Source organism: Xiphias gladius, chromosome 1 (assembly GCF_016859285.1).
Source record: "Xiphias gladius isolate SHS-SW01 ecotype Sanya breed wild chromosome 1, ASM1685928v1, whole genome shotgun sequence".
In the NCBI taxonomy this organism is placed as follows: Eukaryota; Metazoa; Chordata; class Actinopteri; order Istiophoriformes; family Xiphiidae; genus Xiphias; species Xiphias gladius.
Genome location: NC_053400.1, coordinates 19,873,140 through 19,898,239, shown reverse-complemented (window position 1 = coordinate 19,898,239; position 25,100 = coordinate 19,873,140). Strand labels below are relative to the sequence as shown.

The 25,100-nt window shown below is 37.6% G+C and overlaps 1 protein-coding gene across 1 annotated transcript in view; it reads right to left on the bottom strand.

The window, feature by feature from the left end:
* galnt18b (UDP-N-acetyl-alpha-D-galactosamine:polypeptide N-acetylgalactosaminyltransferase 18b) overlaps positions 1–25,100 on the bottom strand; it is a 78,120-nt gene that overhangs the window by 41,375 nt on the left and 11,645 nt on the right. The window contains exons 2-3 of the mRNA XM_040131312.1: positions 5,119–5,314; positions 1,875–2,041 (exon numbers count right to left, since the gene is read on the bottom strand). Coding sequence (XP_039987246.1) covers positions 1,875–2,041; positions 5,119–5,314 — 363 coding nt within the window. The remainder of the gene's footprint in view (positions 1–1,874; positions 2,042–5,118; positions 5,315–25,100) is intronic.

The window sequence follows — 25,100 nt, the reverse complement described above, 5'->3', positions numbered from 1 at the left end:
CCTGTGCTATGAAGAGTTGGGGCAAGCGTTTGGGTTCTCCCATTTACATTTTTTAATGAATGGATAACTTTGGATATATTCAACTTTCTGGGCAATAACAGGCTGATGAAGAGTGATCATTCTTGTCCCAATGTGTCGAGATAAGTTACCAATTCATACCACAGTGATCTATATTCTGTTCTAGCAAGCTACAGGCCATGCTACATGCTTTGAATTATTGACTTTGGTAAACATCTTCTTCCCAGTGCCAGTATTTCCCATGCCAATTGCCCCAAAAGGCTTTCTCAGTCCTTGTTCAAGCCACACAGCCCATTTAAAAGTGTATTGCCTATAAATGACCTTGGCAGAGTATCATTACCTTTTTATAGCCCACTTTCTGCCTTTGTAATGTTGTTAAGTCTTACACTGTAAATTACTCGGTCCACTTTTCACAGGTGACTTCAAGTCTAGTTCTTGTGCTTTGCATGGCAGACTAAAGTCATCTATCAGTATTCTCACACTTCAGTCATCTCAGTAATAACAAGTGAACAGAGCTCAGCAGTTGCACATTGTCAGCATATACTGGATATCTTTCGGACTGTTTACACTACAACCAATGCATGCAGATGTAAGAATCAGGGTCGCAAATGCAGACGAGATATATGTATAAACACTTCATCACCTTGCTGTATTATTATTTCCTTAATTTCAGCTATATGTAGACAAAAGCAGACTTCTAATTAGCCAGCGACTGAAATGAAATACTAACATTAGCTCCATGATTGGGTTTAAAACTCTGTCTCTGGTCAGGGTTAAAATGGGATTTTTGATGGGGGGAGCCCTTTTCCAGTGAGGCTGGGGGGTTGGATACGGGTGGGTTGGTTTCCAAAGACCACATTTTTTATAGGCGTATACCCAAATACACTACCAGTGGCAGACTTTTTTTTTTTTGCACTGAATATATTTTTAATGAAACACTGAAATTCCTGTCCATGTATAAAGATAGCAGACAGTATAGACGTAGTTGTGTTTTCATTATTTGGGTTATAATTACCATATTTTTTTATTTACTTCAGTGATTAGATAAGTTCCATGCAATAACCCACCTAACACATCAGAAAAAAAGTGAATCTCCAGAGGAAACAATATTTAGAAGTTTACTGAAAATAAAAATAAAAATATGGCGACAGCTTTGATGGTGCTTGACCGTTGTGAACATGGTGCCTTGGTTCCCAATGATGTCGTTGTATAAACTTGGAATTTGTGTGCAACAATTCACCTGTTTGCTCTGCAGAAAAACATGTTAGGTTAATAGGGTTAATGTAAGATCAGAATGCTACATCCAAAAATTTAAATAAACAAAGTCACCACTGCTGTGCCACATACGTAAATTGTGCACAGCACCTCTCTCAATGTGGAGACTCATGTATGGATTCTGCAGCAGTGTGATGACCACAGATATTTAGCAAAGTCAAAGAAAAGGAGCTGATACTCTACATTTGTTTGGTCAGCGTGACAGAGTGTCTGAAAGTGGATGCTCTAAGCTAAAAGTGTGAGAGGTGGCTATAGTAGACCCAGTTGGTGCTGCTTATCACGGAGGTGATCCTCTGACTTTCTAAAAAAATGATTAACCGGTGATGATTGAGAAACCCACAAGGTTGTTTAAGAACACTGACAACTGTTCTGAAGGTATGTTTAGAATCATTAAACAGACTCTGACCATCTGGATAAAAAAATATTCAGTCCCCCCCCACCCCGCATCTGTTTAAATGCACACTTAACATGTTAAGAAATCCAAAGCTTGACAGCTAGTTATGTTGCTACAACTGGACACTGTTTGGGGACAGGGATTTAACAAATGGTCAGTTGCGGTATTATAAAATGATGCTGCTTACTGTTATTGCTGTTGTCGTCGACCAGGATTATCTCTTTGAGAAGGTGGGAGGGCGTCCTGTTGATGGCAGAGTGAATGGACCGCAGAATGACGGACAAGGCTTCATTCACAAAAATGAACACAATGCTCACTTGAGGAAGGTTTAAAGGATAAGTGATGTTTCTGCACCTGTGGATGCCAAATAACAAATCCTTGGTGAGGCAATGTTTAGACCTGATCTTGTCTAAAGCATTAACAGTTAAATTTGACATTGATTCCTAAAGAGCAGGGTAATGTGATTTCATGCCAACCCAGCTCTTTGGCTGGCTGTATCAGGACCCTGTTTTAATGAATCAAATTATAAATGTAGGCACTGGTACCACTTCATGGCCAGCAGTTTTTTAGAAATATAATGATCAGAGTGCTTCTGCAAAAAGTGGTGCACCTGCAATGCAGTTATAAAAGGGATCATTTTAGGAGGAATAAATGAAGGGTTATGTGGTAAGGTCTGACATCAGTCAAGCTCTTTTTTTTTCCCTTTTCAAACATTGTTTCCCGCTTTCATTGTGAATGAGTCCAGCCTCCTCTGCTGAGAGGAAACTGATGCCTGTTTCCAAGACATGCAGAGAGAGCAAACTGTAAAAATATGAACATAAAGCTGCAGGTAACGTGAATTAAGGTTTTTGAAAACTGAAATCTGGATCATAATGTTTTCTGCATGCAAAGACACAAATGCGTTCAAGACAATTTCCTCAAAAACAGTATGTGGCTTGTGGTATCAAAATCTGTTGCAAACTCCTCATAATAATCTTCTTGACATGACCATTTAATTTAATTGTGAAGAGTGAATTGTCTTGGGATTGTGATATCTCACCTGCAGGTCAAATATAACTAAATCACATGGGCATTACATATCATGCCGTTCATTACTGACAAGAGCATGTTGTATTTACAGAAAAGCATGGTTAAGGCACCACGTTTGGGAAAATATGTCGGAAAACACAAATGCAAAATGTGTGTGATTAATATATCCCCTGGAACAGTTTTGGATGAGTGTACAGCGCCAGAAATAGTGGGAATGGATGGTCTGAAGGGAGTTTAGTGACGTGCAGTGGAGAAAATGCCCTGAAGATCTTTGAGCTGTGTAAACTTTAGCACCAGGATGTCACCATTTGTGCTGCTGTAACCTTGGTGATGTTAACACGAAAGATGGGTTGAAAACCGAGTTACAGCCAACAAGCATGGTGTGAACAATTCCCTGTAAAGGATTTAGGACTGGGCCTTAATCGACGTGGTCACAGTGGATGAATAACAGAATAAGGCTTTGAATACGCACATGTCCATAAATTTATAAGCTGCGGATGGAAAGCATGTACTTTGTCCTGCCAACTTCAGATAGCCATGGGGATGTGTGACATATTGGTACAATAAGAATTACGCCATAATCAAGCCTACTATCAACTAGGTTTCATATGTCAACACAATATGATTAACTCGACAGCAGGTAGCTGCGCTGAATGCTGTAAGCAGATGGAAATTCTTTAGTGGTTTTCAATTAGAAGCACTCAGTCTTTGAGAGGGAACAACAATGTGTTTTCCTGCACAATAACTGCCTCCTGAGTTCCTGCGTATATCACTGAAAAGTGAAAAGTCTTCAGAGCTAAAAGAAAAGCACAGAGCAGCATTGTAGATAGGATATGTCCAGTGAGACTACAGCTGAAATGATTAGTCATTTAATCGTTTGACGTAAAACTAATTGGAAACTATTTTGATAATTGGTTCATGTTTCATTTAAAGGCAAAAATTACAGACATTTGGTTCTGTATAAAATGTTTGAATTTGATGCTTCTCTCTGTCTGTACCTTAGTAAACCGAATCTTTTATTGTTTGACTGTTGGTCAGATAAAACAAGTAATTTGAAGACGACACCGTGGGTTCTGGGAAATTATACTGGGCGTGAACGACAATTTTGTGACATTTTATAGACTAATACATTAATTTAGAATATAACCAGCAGATGAACAGATATTTAAAATAATTGTTAGTTGCAGAAATGAGGCAATGTAAATTTGATAACTGTCAGAGATTTTGCCATGTTGTTTGTATCATGGTGGCGTCCCCTTTAATATTTCTGGGTATGTTAGGCCATTGTGGGCAATGTTACAAAGTGAGCAGAGCTGATATTTGTCAATATTAGATTCTTACAAAAGTCAGTCTGTCGGTCAGCTAGTTGGGCCGCACGTTTTGTACAGACATTCAGAGACTAAGAGGATGAATCCCAATGACTTTGGTGACTTTGTGATTTTCATCTAGCTCCACCTCCAGAAATCTTGAGGGATAAGCTCAAAATTTGGTACAGACGTTCATGGTTCCCAGGCAATGAATCCTAACAATGATGGTGATCCTTGGACTTTTTTTGTAGTGCCACCATGGGGTTCACACTTGTTGTTTTGAGTGAAATATTTCAACAACTGTTTGCCATGAAATTTGCTATACATATTCAAGTCCCCCTCAGGATTAATTGTAATGACTTTGGTGATTCCCTGTGTTTTGTCATGTAGCGCCCCGATTGGGTTAAAATTCCAACTGGTCACATAAATTGGGTTATGACCAAATACCTACAAAACTAATTGCATTTACATCAGCCATTGCTGTACTTTGTGATTATTGGGGATTACCAAATGTTACACAATGCAAAAAACTAGAGATGGTGAACATGGTATGGTATAAACATTGTACATATCTGCTGAACATCAGCATGGCCTCATTGTGACTCTTAGCATGTTAGCATGGGGATGTTAGTATTTAGCTCAAAGTACAGCCTCACAGTGCCTCTAGCATGACTATAGTCTCTTGTGTTTGTTATTTTATCAATGTGATGTAGTACCTTGATTGTTCAGGTGTAAATGGTGTCATATCTCAATATAAAAGGTGTCATATCTCAATAAAAAATTAAATATACTGTGATAGAGGAATTAACCATATTGCCCACTCCTATGAGGAGACACAAACAAATTAACTGATACCACAATTTCACTGCACCACACATTTGTTTTGATACTCTTATATAGTACTCCAGCCATTTCAGTGCAAGTGTGATCACCAAGAGGAGCAAGTGAGGAGAAAAATCTGCGTACACACAATCGAACTGCCCCTTTTGCAGCACAAAATTTGGACATATAACTCATTCTTAATCTGTAATTCAGATTATGTCAGAAAACAACAACAAATGACAGTGTTTGAGAACCATTCTACCTGACTCTTACCCATCTGGCCTCAGGTCTGGTATTGGCCTGTCTAAAGAGAGACGATCGCTGAGGTAGCCGTTATAGCCATAGTACTGGAACATCTTTAGCGCCACTCGCCGGTTGTCTGGGCTGAGCTCCTGACCCCAGTGAGCGAACAGCGACGAATCAGAGAATGATGGGTCCGCCTGACCATCTTCTCCCCTCCCTGGAGTCTCTAGGGGGGACAGGAAGACAAATAGCATGAGTATTTGTGTGTAAGGTGACATTTAAGGAATGTGAAAAATGATAATACTAATTAAAATGACTTTGATAAATGCTGTTTTCCTAGTGCTGTAATTTATGTTAGCAGCTGAAAATTGGCCTTTTATTTAAAGAGAATTGCTGGCTGTCCTTCAACAGAAGCAACGGGAGTTCATACACATGACGAGAAACTATAGTTTCTTTGAACAGAAGATTCAATCCCTACCAGCAGCTTGATTTTGCTCTTTGACCTATACAGAGAGAGGAAAATGAAACTACTTTCTCTAAAGGTATCGATAAAGGAAGACACACAACCTTCCTTTAATAACTTATCAGGTGGTAATGTGTGATACGTTTTTGGAGAAAGTGCAGTTTTCTCTCTTTGTGTTCTTACACTACATAAGAAATCCTTTTGTATTAAAAGAGCTAAAGATGAGTGCAGTCCTGACTCATTTTATAGCTGAGCAGCACTGACAGCACTGAGAGCAGAAAGACATATAACAAACACAAGCTTAGTGTGTCAAACAGTATATTACTGCTTGTGGTCCTTGTTGATAGACTCAGTTCATGTCCAGACTCAATAAAAAATGTTGGCATCTGTTAAAAATTCTGTCCTGCTTCCAGGAGGTTTTAATGCACTTTACAGGAAAACTTCTGAGTGTACTTAGCAGTCAGTAGGGAGCTTTAGCCACAGGCTTGTGGTCTAAATGCCAAAAATGTAGTAGATAAAGCAGATAACAATGAAATGATATAATCTTGAAGAGTATATATTAGTATAAAGAGTATATAAGTAAAAAAGTGTAAACTTATTTTTTGCTCCATAAATAAAAAAACATGTCAACAGCACAAAGGCTTTCCCAGGTTTTTCATTTAATACAGCAATTTCGTTGAGTCATAGTACCTGTTGGGACATTATGCAATGTGCTACAGTCAAATCTGAATGTTGCAGAGCTTTGCTGTTATTGAACAGCCCAGTGATATTTATGATCTATGAAAATGCCGGGGTGCAGGTAAAAGGTTTCTGGTGACCCAGTGAAGCTGGGAAAAGAAAATGTTATTTCATCTGCACTGAGATTAGTCATGAAGATTGTAAACTGTATGATGGGATGCCTCAGTATAGTATATAGAAACACATTTAACTTAATACAACCTATACTAATGCGAAAAGAGGGAAATTATCAGAGAAAAATGGTTAGAAAATAATTCATTTCATAATAATTTACTTAATTGAAAAGGTCTGAGTGAAACTGAATTTCATGTCATGGATAATAATGGCTTACGGTTAATTCAAGATGTCTTAATCAGCAGGAAATTAAACCTAATGAAACTGGTTCTGGTATCATCTTTTAATTATTTCATTAAATGCAAAGGCATCAGTCCCCTGTAGCATGCTGAGGCTGTACAACAATAAAAAGGAGACCAGTTTCATTATAAAGCTTCAGTATTTCAGGTTGCTGCTGACAGACTGAGGTTATCAGGAATAATTCACGACCTACCAGACATAATAAACAGTTTTGTTTTCTTGTTTAGAGTCAAATGAAATGCAAGCCAGGGGAAAAGTAAGAAGAATAGAATCAAATTTCTTCTTTTAATAAGTATTATTTGTCATATAGTGTTGCTTTCTGTTGTTTTTGTTGAAGCTGTTTTGAATCATTATGTGTCTTTTAAGTTTATGAATAGGAGCATGATAAAGTTGAATGAACACTTAAGGCTAATAAATGAAGACTAAAGTCTTTTTTTATCTCAGACATAAAAAGAAATGGTGAGAAATGAAAATGAGCTTAGAATCGTCACACACCCACAAACATTATTGTGACGAGAGGAGGAAAAAAGCTTTGAGCCCTTGTTGAAACCATATGAAAAGGACAAATATGTGTGTGTGTGTGTGTGTGTGTTTTTGTGAGTGTTTTAGACAGATTGGAAAAGGTTAATATTCATGAGCAAATTATTTTAATTTATGAGTGACAAACCGTGTCAGCCAAGTAAGAACTAAGACAACATGGAGGCAGGTGTGAAGGGATTACATTATAAACCGAAACAAAAAGAACTGCCTCTGAAAAGGCAGGCGCTTAAGAGTAGATTTATTTGGAAGGCTAACAAAACTATTCTACCAGTAGTTACAGACTTTGTACCCTGTAAAATTTAAACATGCAGTACCTTTGTTACACATTTGGTTAAAAAAGACATGTTTAGATTTACTTCAACACTGAGTCTGACCTTTACACAGAAAAAGAAAAGAAACTTTCGGTAGCCTCTAGACACTTGGTGATATCAACTTTCACTAAATATTTTTACTTACTAAATTCCTCACACAAATGAAATCCAAAGCTCTAAAAACCCACTGTACACTATATGACACCAAACAGCAGACAGATAACGTTAGTGGCTAACTGGTGAACATAGTGCAGCACTTAGCGGCTAAAGAGCCTGATATTTCCCTTTTGAAATGGTAGAGCTCAAAAACAAAGCCAAAAGAGAGTGAATACTGGACTTACATATACCAGGTGCCCAGAAACATGACTCCAAATGAAAGATAATGCAGCTCACTACCTGCTGGATGTATAAATAGGCAACTGTTTGCTAACAAGTTCACTATATCAACTTAAAAGTTGATGCTTGGTCAATGATGTGCTCACAGTTTGTTCTGCTTTGCCAAGGTGGACCAAAAAACAAAAAGCAAAACGAAACAAAACAAAAATAGCTATTGCAGGTTTAAAGGAGTAGTTCGACGTTTTGGGAAAATGTCTTAATGCTTTCTTGCTGAGAGTTAAATTTATTTTAATTAATTCAAACTAAATTATTCTAGCTAAATATGTGAAGCATTTGGGAAAGTGGGTATTAGCATCTAGCAAAAAAATCTAGAACTGAAAGGAGGGGTTGCTTGCAGTCCTAGCAGCATGTCGACATGGGGCTGACCATGAACTGGTCACTGGTCAGGACTTGCTGCACTTTGGCTACTCAGCGCCAAAATTAGACCGTAAAGTAAATGCCTTGTATTAAATCCTATTGGCTAGCTGGACAGGGGATGGTTAGCTTAACTTAGGTAACAAAATTTGCAAACAAAATGTTGAACTATCTCGTTTTAATTTTAATGATACATGCAGCTTAGTGCTTAACCAATATAAAGCTACTACTAGAGTGAAGCTAGCTATAATAGCCTGCATAAGTGTTTTAGCTCTAAATGGTAAGGTACTGTGTTAAAAATTACAACTAATGTATTCAGTGGTTAATGTACAATACCAAAGCAAACTGCCTTTTTCGCTATGATAATTTATGTATTTTAGTTGTCATGAAAGCAACAGCTGCAACTAGTTTCTCATATTTAGGAATACCAAATGTGGTACAGTATTGCACACACAGTTATTCATCCACAGGTGATCAGACGTCCCTGTTTTCCGGGGACACTCCCTGTTTTTGGTGGCCTGTCCCTGGCTGGAGCTGTCCGTGGAAATTTCCGAGTTTTTAACTGTGAATTAAAAACAGACCGGAAAGAAATACCAGGCAGTAGAGCAGATGGGTTCGCGTTGTGCTTCTTTTCGCCAATAGAGGGGGCTGGTTTCTTGCTATAGCAGCTTCATATCACTCTTCTTCTACTACTAACCACTTGCTTGGCTAGTTTTAGAGAAAACTGCTTTGGAAAACTTGACCGTAACTTGACTGTAGCAAATGTCAAGTCGGCCTTCACCATATTTTATTACAGTACAACAGTTGCCATGGCAAAGTACATGAAACTAGAGCGGTCCCCCTTTTTTATTTAATAGATAAAAACACTGGATATTTTATTGATATATTGACCACCGAACTGGAAATGTCCTTGGTTTTCATTTCAGAAATGTGATCACCTTACACAATGCACACCTGTATTTTAGAAAATTGCTCTGTGAAACCTTAACAAATCAAAAAGTCAACCAAAATCCAAGTTGAGAGAACAGTTCAGAGTGAACGTCAAGAGTCTGAGGCGGAATAACTTCAGCTCCTCACATTCAACATATAGCTGTTACAATTTCACTGCTGTGAAGCAGAGGGAAGGTGTCTCAGCTCTTGATGAGACAACCCTGTGAATAGACTAAGGACAGGATAAAGGTTCTGAAAGTCTTTCAGTCTTGGCAGGTATGCCTGAAGGCCCATTCATGTGGTGGTGATTAATTAAACCTACAGAGACAGTTTCCTCAGCAGTGATTCCCTAAAGCAGCGGCTAGGCCAGGTTAGTGTGGTTTGGACAGGGTAACCTTGGCAACTTAGTCTGTTTAGCATGTTGTGTCAGTGGCATACATACAAAAGATGACTGCCTCACATGTTAGTACAACCTTTGTAATGGTTCCGATAAATCCCATAAAACAAAACTATTTTACAGCATGTCACATGACTTGTTTTTTTATCAAGCAGGTCATGTAACTTGCTATAACCTTGCTGTTTGGAGAATGTTTTCCTCTTGAATACACATTCATTCAACTAGCCTTGGTGCTAACTGAAGAACAGCACAGCCAAATACCTGAGGCGAAAACTAGTGCATATGTGTGTGTGTGTGTGTGTGTATGTGTGTGTGTGTGTGTGTGTGTGTGTGTGTGTGTGTGGGTGTGTGTGTGTGTGTGTGTGTGTGTGTGAGTGTGTGTGTGTGTTTGTGGGTGTGTGTGGTTGTGTGTGTGTGTGTGTGTGTGTAGAAAGTGGAAGTATTCCCTAAGCTTCCCAGCAGCACTCCAGGCGTGTGTGGATTGCAGCACTTCCATTGCGTGCACAGCAAGGCAAGTGAGTTATAGCTGTGTGCTCCCAAAGTCACAGAGGAGAGAGGCAGGAGAAAAGATATGCACATACAAGATGTACACACTCATTGTCATGAACATAGGCAAAAACAAAAAAATCGCTAGAGAACAAACTTAAGACGCTTAACAAAGAAGTCACTGAAAAGGAACAATAAACCTCCGGGCCCTACATAAACTTACTTTTTACAGGCACAGCAGCCCATGTTAAATTATTAAATTGGATCTCATAAAAGATAGTTCACAGTGATGAAACTGCCCCAGAATGCACAAAGATCAAATTATATTTATTCATCTCCTCCTGCCAGTGGAGAGGAAAATGTTTTGAATTTCAAACGCAAATGATTATCAGTTTTGACACCTCACAGATAACTCTCTCTCGTGCTATGCTAACTCACGGTGGTACAGATGTAGACTTTTGATAAAACTGCTGTAGGCCTGAATTTTTTTTACCTGCCTCTCCCAAGCCTACGCTCTATTCGGCGAGGAAAGAGGGAAGCATTTGGCCATTGTAACAGTTTAAAAAAAAAAAATCAATAAAGGGGTAAAATCTCAGTCGGGAGATCTTTACTATAAACAAGACGCTGCAGATGCTGAAGGTAGAACAGGGAAGTTACTTTAAGTGTATTTAGCATCATCTTCAGTGCCACAGACAACTGAAACCACATTGAGTCATCCCTTTTTGTAGTAAAAAATAAGGTCAACGTGTTTTTTCAATGTTAATAGTTTTTACAATCAATAGGAAGAAAAATGGTCTTTGGGGAAATATCAGAAAGGCTCCTTCTCGGTGTGTGTTGGTGTATATGTTTGATTGACAGCAGCTGGCAGGCTACTAGAGTGCCATGTTCACTGCAGAGAAGGAGAACCAAGGCAAACAAACTTGCTCTGTAGCTACAAAATCATGAGAAGACAGAGTGTTGTTAGTGGTCCTGAGGAGCAAGAAAACACCAGCATCTAAACAGAAGGAAGTGACATTTGTAGGTACATGCTGTCTAATGTGCTGCAGCTGAGCAGCTAATTAGCTATCTAGCCTGCGCACTGATGTTAGCAGTGCACTTTTCAACGTGAATGCTTGTTTGGTTCAACAAGCTAAGGAGCAGAACAAGACCGATAATAAAAGGATGACTTTAGCAGAAAAACGAATGTGGGTTGTTGTTCAGGGTCTATGGCTCTTGTGTTGTGTAGCAGCTGCTGTCTGGCTTCAGACTGCCTGCTCTGCCTGTAATCGAGTGCTACCATTACTGCTTTATGCAAAATCTGACTGGGTGAATTGAAATTAGCTCTCCGTCTCCATGGATGGATACCTGAACGGTTTTCTGTTGAATTACTGCAAAACTAGTCGGCGCCATCCAAAAAATATAAAATATAAATGATATATATATATGATGTTATGTAGATATGTATTATTTAGCAGACCAAAAAAAAAAAAAAGCAATTTAATTTCAGTTGGACTGAAGCTCTTGCCAGCGTGCACTCGCTCTTAAATACTACTTTAGGAAATGCAAGTAGAAATTTAAGCGTGTTTTTAACTTCTAAGATCCATCATTGTTGGGAAACTGGGATCTAGTTTCAGTAGCCTATGCATAACACTGTATAATATGTGTATGAACGTAAAAAAAATAATTGGTTACATTGAAAGGCATCAATAAGTTTTGAAAATGAGTTTTTGAAAAAAAAAACCTCACCAACATAAATTTATATGAATTTGAGGGTCGATGTAGCGCAGTCACACCATTTCTGAACAGCCTTGCATGTTGCCTTAGCACTGAGTAAACCAAAATTACAGTTCATTTCTGTGTTTTGCCATGTTAAATTCGACAGCTTCTGTAAGTCATGGATATTTAACTACAGACTAAAACTGATGAGTGAATTTGTCAAAGTCAGATGAGGATCTCTGTTTGACCTTGACAGACAAATTTAAAAAGAGTCTGTACTGACTCGTTTGTCTGTAAACACCCTTCAATTAAAGAAGACAGTTTGCAATTTATCCTCAGTCACTGTGGCATTTTACATCCAACATAATGAGAGCGGAGCATGAAGCCAAAACATCAAACGCTGTGGTGCAGTCAAAATATTCATTGTATATTCATCCTGACATGACTGAGAGGGAGAAGAAGAGCTTGACATAGACTACAGTCTGTAGAAAACAGAGCTCATCATCCACGTTAAAATTTCAGGACACACAGGTGTTTCTATAACTTACTATCAATGAAGCTGTCAGCTAAATTAGATCATTTTAAAAACTTTTCACATTCAAGGCAGTTTTGACAATATGCCGAAAATCCCACAGTCACATTTACCTTTTTTTTTTTTTAACTAAATGCATTTCCTGCAGAGTAGCTCAAGACTACACATCTTAACAACAGCTTCGGCTGTCAATCTTTGAGCTTCTTTTCCTTTCTTGTCATTTTAGAGAAAGTTTTATTAAAGAACTTGTTATGTTACTTGAATATTACAGTGATTACAATGTTAATAAATACATGAAGTGTTCCAATACAATTATATATCCTCTAACCACAAAGATATTTTGTTGAATGCAGACCAAGTATGTTGCTCTGGTTTAGTCCTTGCAGTGCACACTTAGAGCTGGCCGATCATTCAATAATGTTGTTTATTTACTTTAAGTGGAATTGTAATGTGATATGAACATCTTGTGTGATTTTTTTTTATAAAATCCTGTTTTCTAAATTAATGATTCTGAGCATGATGTAATGCATAACAGCGGAACACAGTTCATTGCATTCAACATCAACGGCATATATACTGATATAGCTAAAAATAACCTTTTTAATATTGTGATATTGATTTCAACTAGGTTTGAATCTAATGATAATTTTAATTATCGATTGACCTGCCAATTATTTTTTCATTTAGTCTACAAATTATCAAAAAAAAAAGTGAAAAAACACCCCTAACAACAACTCTGCACAGTTGAAGGTGACATCTTCAGATGCCTTGTTTTGTCCAACCAACGGTTCAAAATCCAAAGATATTCAGTTTACTGTGATACCTGACAAAGAAAAACAACAAATCTTCTTTGAGAAGCTGAAATTAGAAAATGTTTGGCATTTTTTCACTAGTTTTGCCAAAATAGTTTTTCTGTGGATTGATTAGTTGATTATTTGACTAATGGTTTCAGCTCTAATTTCAACTGTATTGCTCAGCCTTAACCACACTTACTGACACATCTCCACGACTGTACATGACACAGTTCAGTACATGGCTTAGTGCTGGACTGCTAAGCACCTTCTCTATTACTTAGGTCCCAATGCTTTACTGCACCTTACATGTGTTTTTCACTGAGGATCTGTCATCTGTACAATACATTTCAGTCTGTAAATTGTTCCTCTTGGTCACATATTTCAGAGATAGGGTCGAAAAGATGTTATTGTTATTACAGTTATAAATGTGCAAGCCCAAATGGTTTATATGGTCTTCTTAACACCATTAGTTCACTCAAATGTAAATGACACAATAAGTCTGCAAATATTAAAACTTTGAAAGAAAGGCCAGGCAATTTCATCTGTACATGGGATATCTAGTAGCAGTAAATCAAAACCAAAGGGACTTGCTGCTAAGTCTTGAGATGTTTTACCTCTTCTTCCAAAGCCACCAGCTGAATGGAATTACTGAATGGAGGAAACACAACATCCTTGACATCGAGGTGGAACAACTTCAAACAGAGACAACATAACGCACTCTAAACCCCCCCCCCCCAATACAACATTAAACAAAGAAGAGGAGAGTCTTAATTTGACACATTAAACCTAAAAAAACTGGAGGTATAAACTGCTGTGAAACAGCCATGGTACCATTATCATTAATTAAATTGTGATCCAGCTGTTTCCAAGGTTATCATGGCTACAATCTCTGCATCTTTTGTCTCAACGACTGCAAGGTAAACAGTCAAAAGATGGTGTTCTAAGTTGCAAACTAATTTAACATGTGCTTGAAAATATGTGATTGGCCAGTGCAGAGCCTTGCTAGGTGATACTACAATGTGTGCGAATGCAGTTCTGGCAAAAAAAGTTCAGCCAGGTTCAACTTTTTCACAGCCCCCTGAGCTGGCATCCCCGGTGCGTTCCAATGAATAAGAGAGCTGCAATGAAAACATACTCTTTAAATAAATTATACCACTGTGGAGAATATTTCGGCTTCTTTCTTCTTCTATATTTTCAACAGCAACAGCAAAGGTGAAGGGAAAGGTTCAGCTGTTCAGAAATACAGCTAGGATATCTTATCTTACAGTGACATAGAGAAGGTCAGTCATGCTCTCATCTCTTTATGACTGAACTTGTTTTGTTCCTACCTTTACCATTTCAACTGCAGGTAGCAGGAAAATATTGCTGGCAGGCTCCTAACAGAAACTAAATGACACAATTATATGAATCCCCATTTTATCATCTTTGCACTGGCTGCCTCTGAGGTTTAGAATCAATTTAAAGATTTAATTGATCACGGCATCGCCTGGTTCCCTATCAAATCTCAGGTCCCCTAGGAACTTGGCTGCGAGGGTCTTAGATCTTCAATAATCAACATCCTGGCTGGTAAATAGTCGTGTCTAAAGACTGAGGGGAACTAATATAAAGTTCCCCTCAGTCATATGAAGACATTTACTGTATATAACTGCTTTATATCTGTGTATGCTGCAACTGTTCTTATTGTTATTGTACAGAAGGACACAATGATGTAGGCCACCTGTTAGACAATAAATCACTGCAATTAATTGTTCTTCTTGCAATTTGAGCCCATAATGCCAGATCATGAAAATAATAGTATTCATTGCAAACTACAGACTTGGTTTCATGACAGGAATTTTCTGTAGGTGTAAAGGTTTTTTTTTCAATTACAGCAGTAGTTGTTGTTTTGGGGATTATTACTAAATTAACCAAAAGACATGATTTACTTCCATGTGCCTAGACATACAATCTGTAAACCATTGGGCAAAGAAAATAGATCAAAATACAGGGTATCAATAATGGTGCACATTTTTTGTACGTTTTGGTTTAACAAGAAGACACCAGTCCTTGTGACAAGATTTATTTTATTAGTAACCATATAGAACCATCTTTAAAGCTGCGCTAATCAATGTTTTTATATTAAGGTCAAAATAATATGTGTAATGTGAAAGGTGTCTCTTATATTGACAAACCCTCAGGGAATTACCACCTGACTCTACAGTTCCTCTGAGGTTTATGGAGCATGGTGTCTGTGAGTGTCTTTCTCTCATTGTTTAGGTTTTCTGGTCCACAAATTTACTGTTTTGTTTGACTTGTACTGCTCTCATCAGCCTTGTTTCCAGCAGCAGCAGCAGGTAGCTGTCTTCAGTGAAAAAGCTTTGATAAACCCAATTCTATGCTACTTGCCCGGCACACAAAGCAACTAGCTGGTGGATGCTGTGGAGCTTGTAGCTTCTGAAGAGACAGATATAGGATGATGGCATGGCAATGTTGTACTTACATCTTGTTGTGCTGCCCCAAAGTGGCCAAAAAATCAATTAATGCAAGTTTTATAAATTGATAACCAGCTCGTAAAATAGCTCTTTGACAGAGCAAAAACATCCCAAGCCCTACCAATCTACCTATGCACTCATGTAAAGTGCATTATGTAGAAGGTGCTTGTGTTTGCAGAACAAAGCTGCCAACTGTGCACATACAGCAAAATTACACTTTATAGTACTTTATTACTCCTCGCTCACAAGTATTTCTCTCATTTCTGACAGTAGTAGTACAGCTAATAAGCAATTAGTTTGTTTACTAGGTCAGAGGCTGTGACCACCACTGTATAGATGTTGTATGGGAATCTGTGACTGGCTCTGAAGGAGGGGGAAATTCTCTCATTAGGACGCATCAGTAGCTGGCACGTCACACTGACATTTTCCTCTTGAAAGAATGGAGGGGTGTGTGGCTTCGTCTTTCTCTTTATTTATTCCCAAGAGGGGATATGCAGTGGCACAATTTAGGAGGAGGGTCATGTTTACTTGCAGCGGCCTTTGTCATCTCTACCCGTTTTGTTCATTTTTCCTCATTAAAGCGCTGAAATCACTCGTACCCTTCAGAGGGGTACAAAACCTTTCTTTGTGCTTTCTCATTCTTTAGGAGCAAGATTCTCCTCTAGAAATTCACTGTCATTTAAGCCAGCAAATTTTGAGCAACTAGCTGAAATATTTTTCTTCTTTTGAACAACAGTAGATATTATGAGACTGTGCAGACAATATTTGATATTTTGATATAAGCTCTGGACATTTTGCTACTGCGCCACATTTCTCATTCCCACTGTTCAAACCTGAAAAGCTGGATATGTCATTCCATTAAAATCAGTCATCTGTGATGCCTTTTCTATAACCTCCTATCAGATCTTACTTCCTCAACACTAGCTAGGGAAAAAAATGTTCCCTCGGTGTATCTTCCCTTCATTTAACATCATGGGGGGGGGTTCTTTATAAACTGGTGTCTGGGGTGTTGCCTCTTCTCAGAAAAGCACTCATCAGCATACGATATAAATCAAAAATATTTCAGAACATTTACCTGAGAGCAGAAAAAAAAGATGAAAAGTCATTGAAAAGCACAGGGTGAAGAGTGCCATTTATCTATCACACAGGACATCCATCTTTCTGAGCCAATACCAATTATTCACTTCCGATGATGTTTTTAAGTATAACCCCTTGAATTTTCCAACGATGGCCTATTTTTCCTTTAATTTTCCACCCAACCCATTGGTTGTTTTGGGGGCTGAGTTTTCAGTGTGTGTAATAACACAATAGGACTATAAGAGAGCCATGCACAAGTAAGAAACAGTTGACAGACAGAAATTGACTTCTACAACATTTGAACTGTGAACACTGTTGAGATTTTTAAATAGCAAACAAAAAGAATATCCTGAAAAATGAAAAAAAGGGGTCTTAAAATATTTCAGTATCCCCCATGACCTAAGGAGAAAGAGGAAGTCAGGTCTTTGTTCAAACTCAGTGTGCACCGAATCACAAAACCTGGATCAGTGCTTTTGGTAAACCAGCGGCCAAACAACTACAAAATCAAAGCGTAACCTTGAAATAATGTGTTGTTTACTGTGATGTTTTAAGTTTGTCTCAGGACCAGTGAATTCTTCTGTTTTCTTGTCTTTCTACCCAAATAGTTAAGCGTATACAACTTGTACACGTATAAATGTATTGATATATTTATATTGGTAAATTAACGTTTACCATCTTAGTTTAGCATGCTAACACTTGCCAATTAACACTAAAAACAAAGTATAACTGAGGCTCTCAGTCATTAGTGTTGTAGGTATGTGTTCATAAACCAAAGTATTGGACAAATTGAAATGTTGACCAGATGATGGAGCTAGATCAAAAGTCAGGAGATCATAAAAATTCCTATAATTCATTCTGTGGGGGACATGACAGTGTGTAACAAATTTCATAGCAATCCACCCAATAGTTGTGGAGGAATTGCACTGAAAATCACAAATACCAGCCTCATGATCACCAAAGTCACAAGAATAAATTGTCTGAGAACCATGACTGTCTGTATAACATTTTGTCCCAATCTGTCGAGTAGATGTTGATATTTGTCAAGGTAAATGAAAAATCTGACCTCCTGGTGGCAGTAGAGCAAAAGTCAGGGGATCAGGTGAACTTTTTGCATATGTGCAAAAAGATGTATAAATCCTTTTGTGGCTCCAGAGGGAGCTGCACGAAATAAGATAAATTGACTCAAGTGACATCACTTGAGTCAACGTCAGGTGGGTCTGAAGACTACAAGTTTGAAAATGAAAAAAATCTAGGGATGTTGAGTTAGAAAGAAGTGAGCTTACCAGACATCTTTAGCCTGTTCCTCCTCTCTGCTTGAGGCTAGCAGCTCGAGGCTACATTAGCTACTGACATAACACACATAAGCCTCCAACCAAACTTAGTTGCATTATGGGTAATGTAGGCACCAGGTTTTGACAAGGAATAACAATGTGTGGAATTAAAAAAGACAACATCTCTGGTTCTGCTACATCAATTTTGATTTTTTTCAACTGTCCATCATGAGTCTGACAATTTTATAGAAGTGTAAGGCTAAATCTGTGGAGTACTCCACTTTTAATCCTCTGGGGAGATATTTCAGTCTGGATCTAATGGTGGACTGACCAACAGACAGACGTTGCCACCATCCCTAGAGCTACAAATGTGGCTAAAAACCAAACATTTGTGATTGCAGAGAGAAAGTGAAAATCATCAATATGACACCTTTTGTATCTTTGCCTTTTTTTCTTTTTCTTTTTAATTTTGCTCAGGAATGGATATCATATTTAAATTCAAGAGGAATTCCCTCAAGAAAAGTTCCCTCTCCTGATTCATTAGATTAAACCACGTGATTTAACCAAGAGAAACTTGGCTGAGGAGCAGTATATGAATCCAAATCAAAGCAGGCTTGACTTTCTATTCATTTAATTAGAATATATATTTTACCGTGACATGAACAGCAACTTTAAAGAGCAATAAGCCAAGGTCTGTCAATGATGGACAAAGACAGATTTTTTCTTCAATATTTTATTTGATGCCTTTTTAGCAATTAAATAATTATAGTTTAGCTGTACAAAAATATTCACCTACAATTGTACCACTCCATGAAGAGATTTTTTTAATGAATAGGAAAAGATGTTAAGATATGTGAAGGTTTCTGACATACTGTTTAATATTTCACTGACAAGTAGTAACAGAATCTTTAAAACAGAGCTGAATTTGTCTTTTTCGTACTCACTGCATATTGAAACAGAAGTCTGCTCTGTATTAATGAAGTCTACATGGATTTGGATGGCAGACATAGACATCCAGCATTTTATTTTATGTTTTGTTTTTGATCATGGCCTCTGCTCATGACTGGTGTGGGACATATATCAATTATTCAGGTGGAGAGCTAGATTTTTCACTGGGGGAGTTTTGAGTGGAATAAGTCACAGGTCACTTAACAACCAGAGGTATTGTGAAAGTCACAATTCAAAAAATGTAACATGCACGCTCTTTACACCAGCATGAATAGGAACTGGACAAGAAAACATTTGATTGAGTTCTCTGCTTTTACATGTTTGGTACAATAGTCTGTTGCAGTTACTGAGCTGCTCAACTCAATGTGTTTACATGTACTTAAAAAAAGTTTTCTTCAGTAACTTGATTTCTGAAACATCATGTATACAAGAAACCTGGCTTCTGTAATAAGATTAGATTACAGAATCTTCATTTCCCCAGATACATTTCTTTTAGCCACGTGTATGTATGCGCTTAACTAGGTTTCACATCAGCTGTTTAAATGTATGCATGTGCATGACAAAAACTTGAAACAGGGAGAATATAGGTTTGACAGCAATGCGACAGAATTGTGATGAAAATATTTCCATCAAAAGTCCAACTATAACTGAAAGTATCCTCCAGACTTACAAATTAGTTTCCACCGCTGAACAGTTGACTATTTATATAATTCAGGCACATTCACAGTGAGGTAAAGCTGTCCGCTCCCACTACAGAGCCTGATCTCTAACTGCACCATTAGCCTCCTGAAACACACACCAACCGTCTCCTAGAAATTAAATTTCCATTCTAGCAATTTGCAACAACAAATTTGTTTAGAAAAAAATGTAATGCCACCTGGAGGTGGTGCAAGGCATGTGAGTCAATGTTGTGGGTTAAAATCAGTAGAGGTAGTAGTACATTATTATGGCTGGAAACGCTGACAGGAAAGTGAAGTGAGAGAAAGTGAGACAAATGCTTGGGAGAAGAAATGGGCTCATGGGATAGACAGGCTCAGACAAATAATGGTCAAGCTCTTAAGGTTTGATAACTGACTATCCATTCTCAACATCTGCAAGTTAGCTGAAAGCCCGGACAATGATATCAATCAAGATTTCTCCATTTCTGTTCAGAGGAGGAGAAATGACCTGCGGGTCATACTGGAGAGCTGCCTTTGGAGGAGGGATAAAACCAGCCTGAAATGTGATAAAGTTGCTGTCAATCCAAGGAACCAAAAAATTCAATCAAAGAAATACACATTCACAATTTTCCTTATTTATTTTCTAACTTAAATAAGTTGTTCTGCTCTAATTTACTCACACTTGGACTTTATTGGTCATATAATTTCCAAACATCAACTAGGGCTGTCTTTTTTTCAGATGAAAAACCTAGAGACTCATTGCCTGCATGAAACATGATGCTCCTGGATATTTTAACAAAAAAAACTTGAATACATTGATTTTTATCTTATCGAATGTCTTTCACCTCTGTCGACCATTTCCAAGAACACGGATCTGAAATGGGATAAGGATCACTTTGAATGCAGATTTGAGATCAGCTCTACATTTTTTTATTTACTGTAGCTTACATTATATTTAATTTTTGGTTATTTTACAGCCTATGGAGACAAAACACAAACATTTTTCTCCTTGTTGACATCTGCCAAACTTGGTTTTCAGATCCTTCAGTGTCCTTATTATTTGTTTGCTCTTGACTTTCTTGGAAAAAAAGATCTTTTTTTTTTTTCATTTTTTCTCCTTCCCTCTGTTTTATTGCTTTCATTATAGAAGTAAACATGGCATCCTGTAAATCAAGAGCTAAAGAAATCAAAGACAGAATTATAGACCAAAGGTTCAGAAAAAAAATCTGTGGAAATTAAAGATTTAACAGGAATAAAAGGCTTTTCACAGTAGCTTATGTTGAATGTTTTAAAGGTGACATTATTGGTACTTTGCATATGTGCAATGGACAGTTCCTCGACTCTGTCAAAGCACAACAATAGCCAGGTTGTCATTTCAACCAGCAGCACTCAATTCTTTTAATTGTTCTGTTTTAGTGATTGTTATCATATTAATGACTGAAATACAAATAATACATATTGTAAGAGTTGTTTATAGTCCAAAATACAGCTGATGAATACAAATGATAAAACACATAGTAAAAACAACAGAAAAAAGAGAAAAAATAAAGAAACTGGGAAATGACTGTAAAAAAATGAAATGCATTTTTTTAATCATAAGTGTCATTAACCTCAGTCATATTAAACCACGCAGCCCAGATGCAAATATGAACTGGCGTGCTCCTTCGTGAGGAAATGGAGAAAAATAGCCTCAGGCTGTTTCCATTTTCAAGACCAGCTGGCTAAATGTGTTGCACCTTTCACATTATCCGTTAAGGGTGAAGAAACAAGCTAAAGGCCAGTAATGAGGTTTATCATGCCTCTAGTGAAAAAAGGCTGCCAGTGAAAAACAAACAGTGAAACGAAACCATTGTGAATCTGTAAAAGAGTTTAGATTTTTCGGGACAGGAACCATGTTAACGTTGAACTGAAATTTGAATTCACTTCACTTTTTTGTTAGTATAATGATAGTGCAGCTATTGTGTAAATTTGGCTTTATTTTCAAAAGAGGATAAAACAGTTGTTGACATTTGAGACATTAAGGTCATAGCCTGTATAGCCTACAAACATTGATACAATTAATCTTTTCCCCTTTTTCACTGCACCCAAGTAGCATTGGTCATCTACCTTTTACAACATTCAACATTTGAGAGGCATCCTCCTGCCGTTCAAGCTAGGCTAACTAGCTCGCACGCTGAACGTTGTAGCTAGTTAGCCTAGCTTGCTAAAGTTCCCAGTAGAGGTTACTTTTTTCATGTGATTTCAACGCCTGCCTAGCTATCCTTGGCTCTCATAGTGTTCATCCCAGATTATACAAAGTAGAGGTCTAGCTAGCGTGAACTCGACGCTTTGTACGTTACTCGATGATTCGAAAGGAGTGCTCAAATCACAGATGGCAGTACGCAATGACAAACACTGCCGTTCCCCCGCTGGTTAACTTCCTGTGTGGCTGTTGGGTTGAAGTGATATATTAAGAAATATTTTTATTGCCCACTATTGCACCAATCAAATTACCATGACCACATCGTTGGGCAGTACCAAAAACACTAATGTAAGAAGCAAATTTGCCAACCCGACCCCCAAAAAAAACTTTGATGATACAATTTTAACCAAAACACACACACACACACACACACACACACACACACACACACACACACACACACACACACACACACACAAACACACACACACACACACACACACACACACACACACACACACACACACATATATATATATATATATATTTTTTTTTTTTTGTTACAACATTTGCCACCACACCAGCAAACAGTAAATGTTCTTCTCGGGAGGCACCAGGCAGTATTTCAGCCTGTAGAGTCACAGCGATCACTGAGATATCCAGTGAGTCCATGTCTTGAACCTGAGGCTGCTGATTCAGAGGCACTCGAAAAGGGAGCTCTCAGCACAGAAATATGAAGGTTTAGTTGCTCCGTGTTTCAGTTGTGTAATCAGAGTGTAGCAGATGTGCTCTTACATTTAAAAAACAAAAGCCTTGTTTTACATCCTGCTCTGCACTCACACTATGATGAGTCATGACTCCAGTATAGAATATATATGTTGAGAGAGAATTTTTTCTAACATTAATTCCAACAACAGTACAATGAGATAAATAATTAGCTCCAAAACTCTGTGCTGTGTTGCAAAAAGCGAAACAGCCCAGTCCTTATCACCGCATAGCAGCTGCCCCACAAAAGCACAAGACAGGGGAGTTTTCGCACAGTGTTGGTTTGCACCTCAGGCCAGGCAGACTGAATGGCTGCTGGCTGGGTGCTGATGGCAGCCACTGGCCTCGGTACCATGCTGACAAAGCACTGCCTGATGGCTGTATCCCCCTATCATGTTTTGTCAGAAGATCCAAAAGCTTTCCAAAAGCTCTAAGAGTGCAATCTTATGAAAAAGGGGGACAAAGAAGCATAGTTTTAGTTTCAATATTAATATCAAAGCAATTCAAGTTTTGTTATTTTCATGGATTTGTCAATTAAAAATAAATATATAAATAAAATAAAAATAAAAATAAAAACTTGGATCATCTCCTTCTTTATTACTGGAAAAAGGGAGCAATACACAAGAGGCAAGTTAAAGTGATCACATGTTGCAGTGTACACTGTACACAGTTTACGCACCTTACGTTTAACATCTCTGGCAGCAACCATTGCACCTCCGTCAGAGGACTACAGATGGTAACTGAAAGTGTTGTAATAATTCTGGACCCGTGATGCACCAACTGTTGTTCTTCTCAGTGTATAATTCAGCTGAGACATCCCATACAAATACAAACCGAGTTCTGAGTACTATATTTTGGAAGAATGTGTAATGACTTCATTTCTCCACCGAATCATCTCCTTAAAATGGATCGGATCTATTTTTATGCTAAGCATTTGCATTCTAGAGGCATTTGTGAATATTTGATGGCTTGCACTTGCACCAGGAAGAGGCACAGACAGGCAGGGGATGCTGGTGCAGAGCTTTAGGCATCAAGTGTTCCATAATACGACCAAAACCAGTTGTGCGCTCATGGTATTGTTAATTTAAAGCAATGGGGGATTCAGAAGCAGTATAAATAGTAGTTTGTGTTCTTTTCTGTTCTTTTTTTCCTTTATTTTGACATAGTCTGTCCATCCGTCATTATGTTTATTTAATATAATTCTGTTGATCGTGGCTTGAGTTTTTAGGAGCGGTCTTTTTACAAGCTTTGAGCTTCCTACCTCTTCTAATCTAGCTTTTGTTTACTTTAAATTCAAGTATATATGAGTATATGTAGCTAATGTAGTATGTTTTTGCGTATGTGAATATCTTTCTCTGCAAACTGAATCTTTTATAACAATTGTATCTTTTAATGTTTAAGATTTTGGATGACAGAACTAAAATTATGCAGTGATATACTGCATCAGTATATGCAGTATACGTGGTGTTTTAATAGGAAAATGTTTTTTTGTTTTGTTTTGTAATAGCAGCAAAAATATAGAAACCAGACAGGTTAATATGTTTTTGGTGTCTTAGTATCTAAAGGTACTGCAGTAGAAAAAGACTATTTATTGTTGTTACGCCAAAAATTTTTTTAAAAAATCCGGTTGCAACAGTTACACTGAGGATGCAACTATTATTTTTATTATTGATGCCAAACATAATTACTGTCGATTAATAAATCAATGGTTGGGTCTATAAAATATCAGAATATTGTTAAAATGCCCTTACACAAGTTCCCAGAACCAAAAATTACTCCTTTAAAATGCTTATTTTGTGCCAACAACCGTGAAAAATCCAAAGATATTCAGTTTACTATCATGTAGCACAAATGAGAAATCGTCACATTTGAGAGGCAGAAACCAGAAATTTTTGGGCATTATTTACTTAATTAATTAATTTTTCAAATTTGTTGCAGATTGGTCTACTGACCAATCAACCAACTAATCGTTTCAGTTCTAAATTACACATCCACACACCATGGCAAGCAAGTTCCTCACAGGTAAAGAGGCAGGCTCGTCGTCACAGCATCACTTTACAGTTTGTCATGAACATGAGGCGAAATGTGTAAGAAACAGCAGAGGAAAACTGAGTCATGTAGAAACCTGCTATCACATTAACCAGATACTAAGATGCTCTTTGACAGTCACCATACGGAGCTTTAAATTGTATCCAGAGTGATGGTTGGAAAAGGTTGAGTGGTTTGAGGGAGTAAAACACTTTTACAACCTCTTCATTTCATGAAAATGATCTAAAAGGTTTTCCTCAGCGATTTAAATCATAACAGAACCATAAAAACTTGGGATGCTTATGTAGGGACTTTTAGACAGGATGCAAGACGAAGAGCAAAAGCACAGGAGGCAGAAATATCAAAGCAGAAGAACTCCTCTTTGTACTTTCACCTATATTTTCTTAAAGTGCCACCTTTTTTTTGTACATATAATCATACCAGCAGACCTACACAATAATTTTAAGACTTTTATCAATGTGAAAAGGCACAAGTTGTTTGTAAAAGTGAGATAAGTTAGATGTACTAAGCTTATTTCCCACCTGTCCCATGTCAAATAAAAATGATTCTTACAGAATATTAATAAAATTCACCATGTAAATACGTCTTAATTTACTTTTT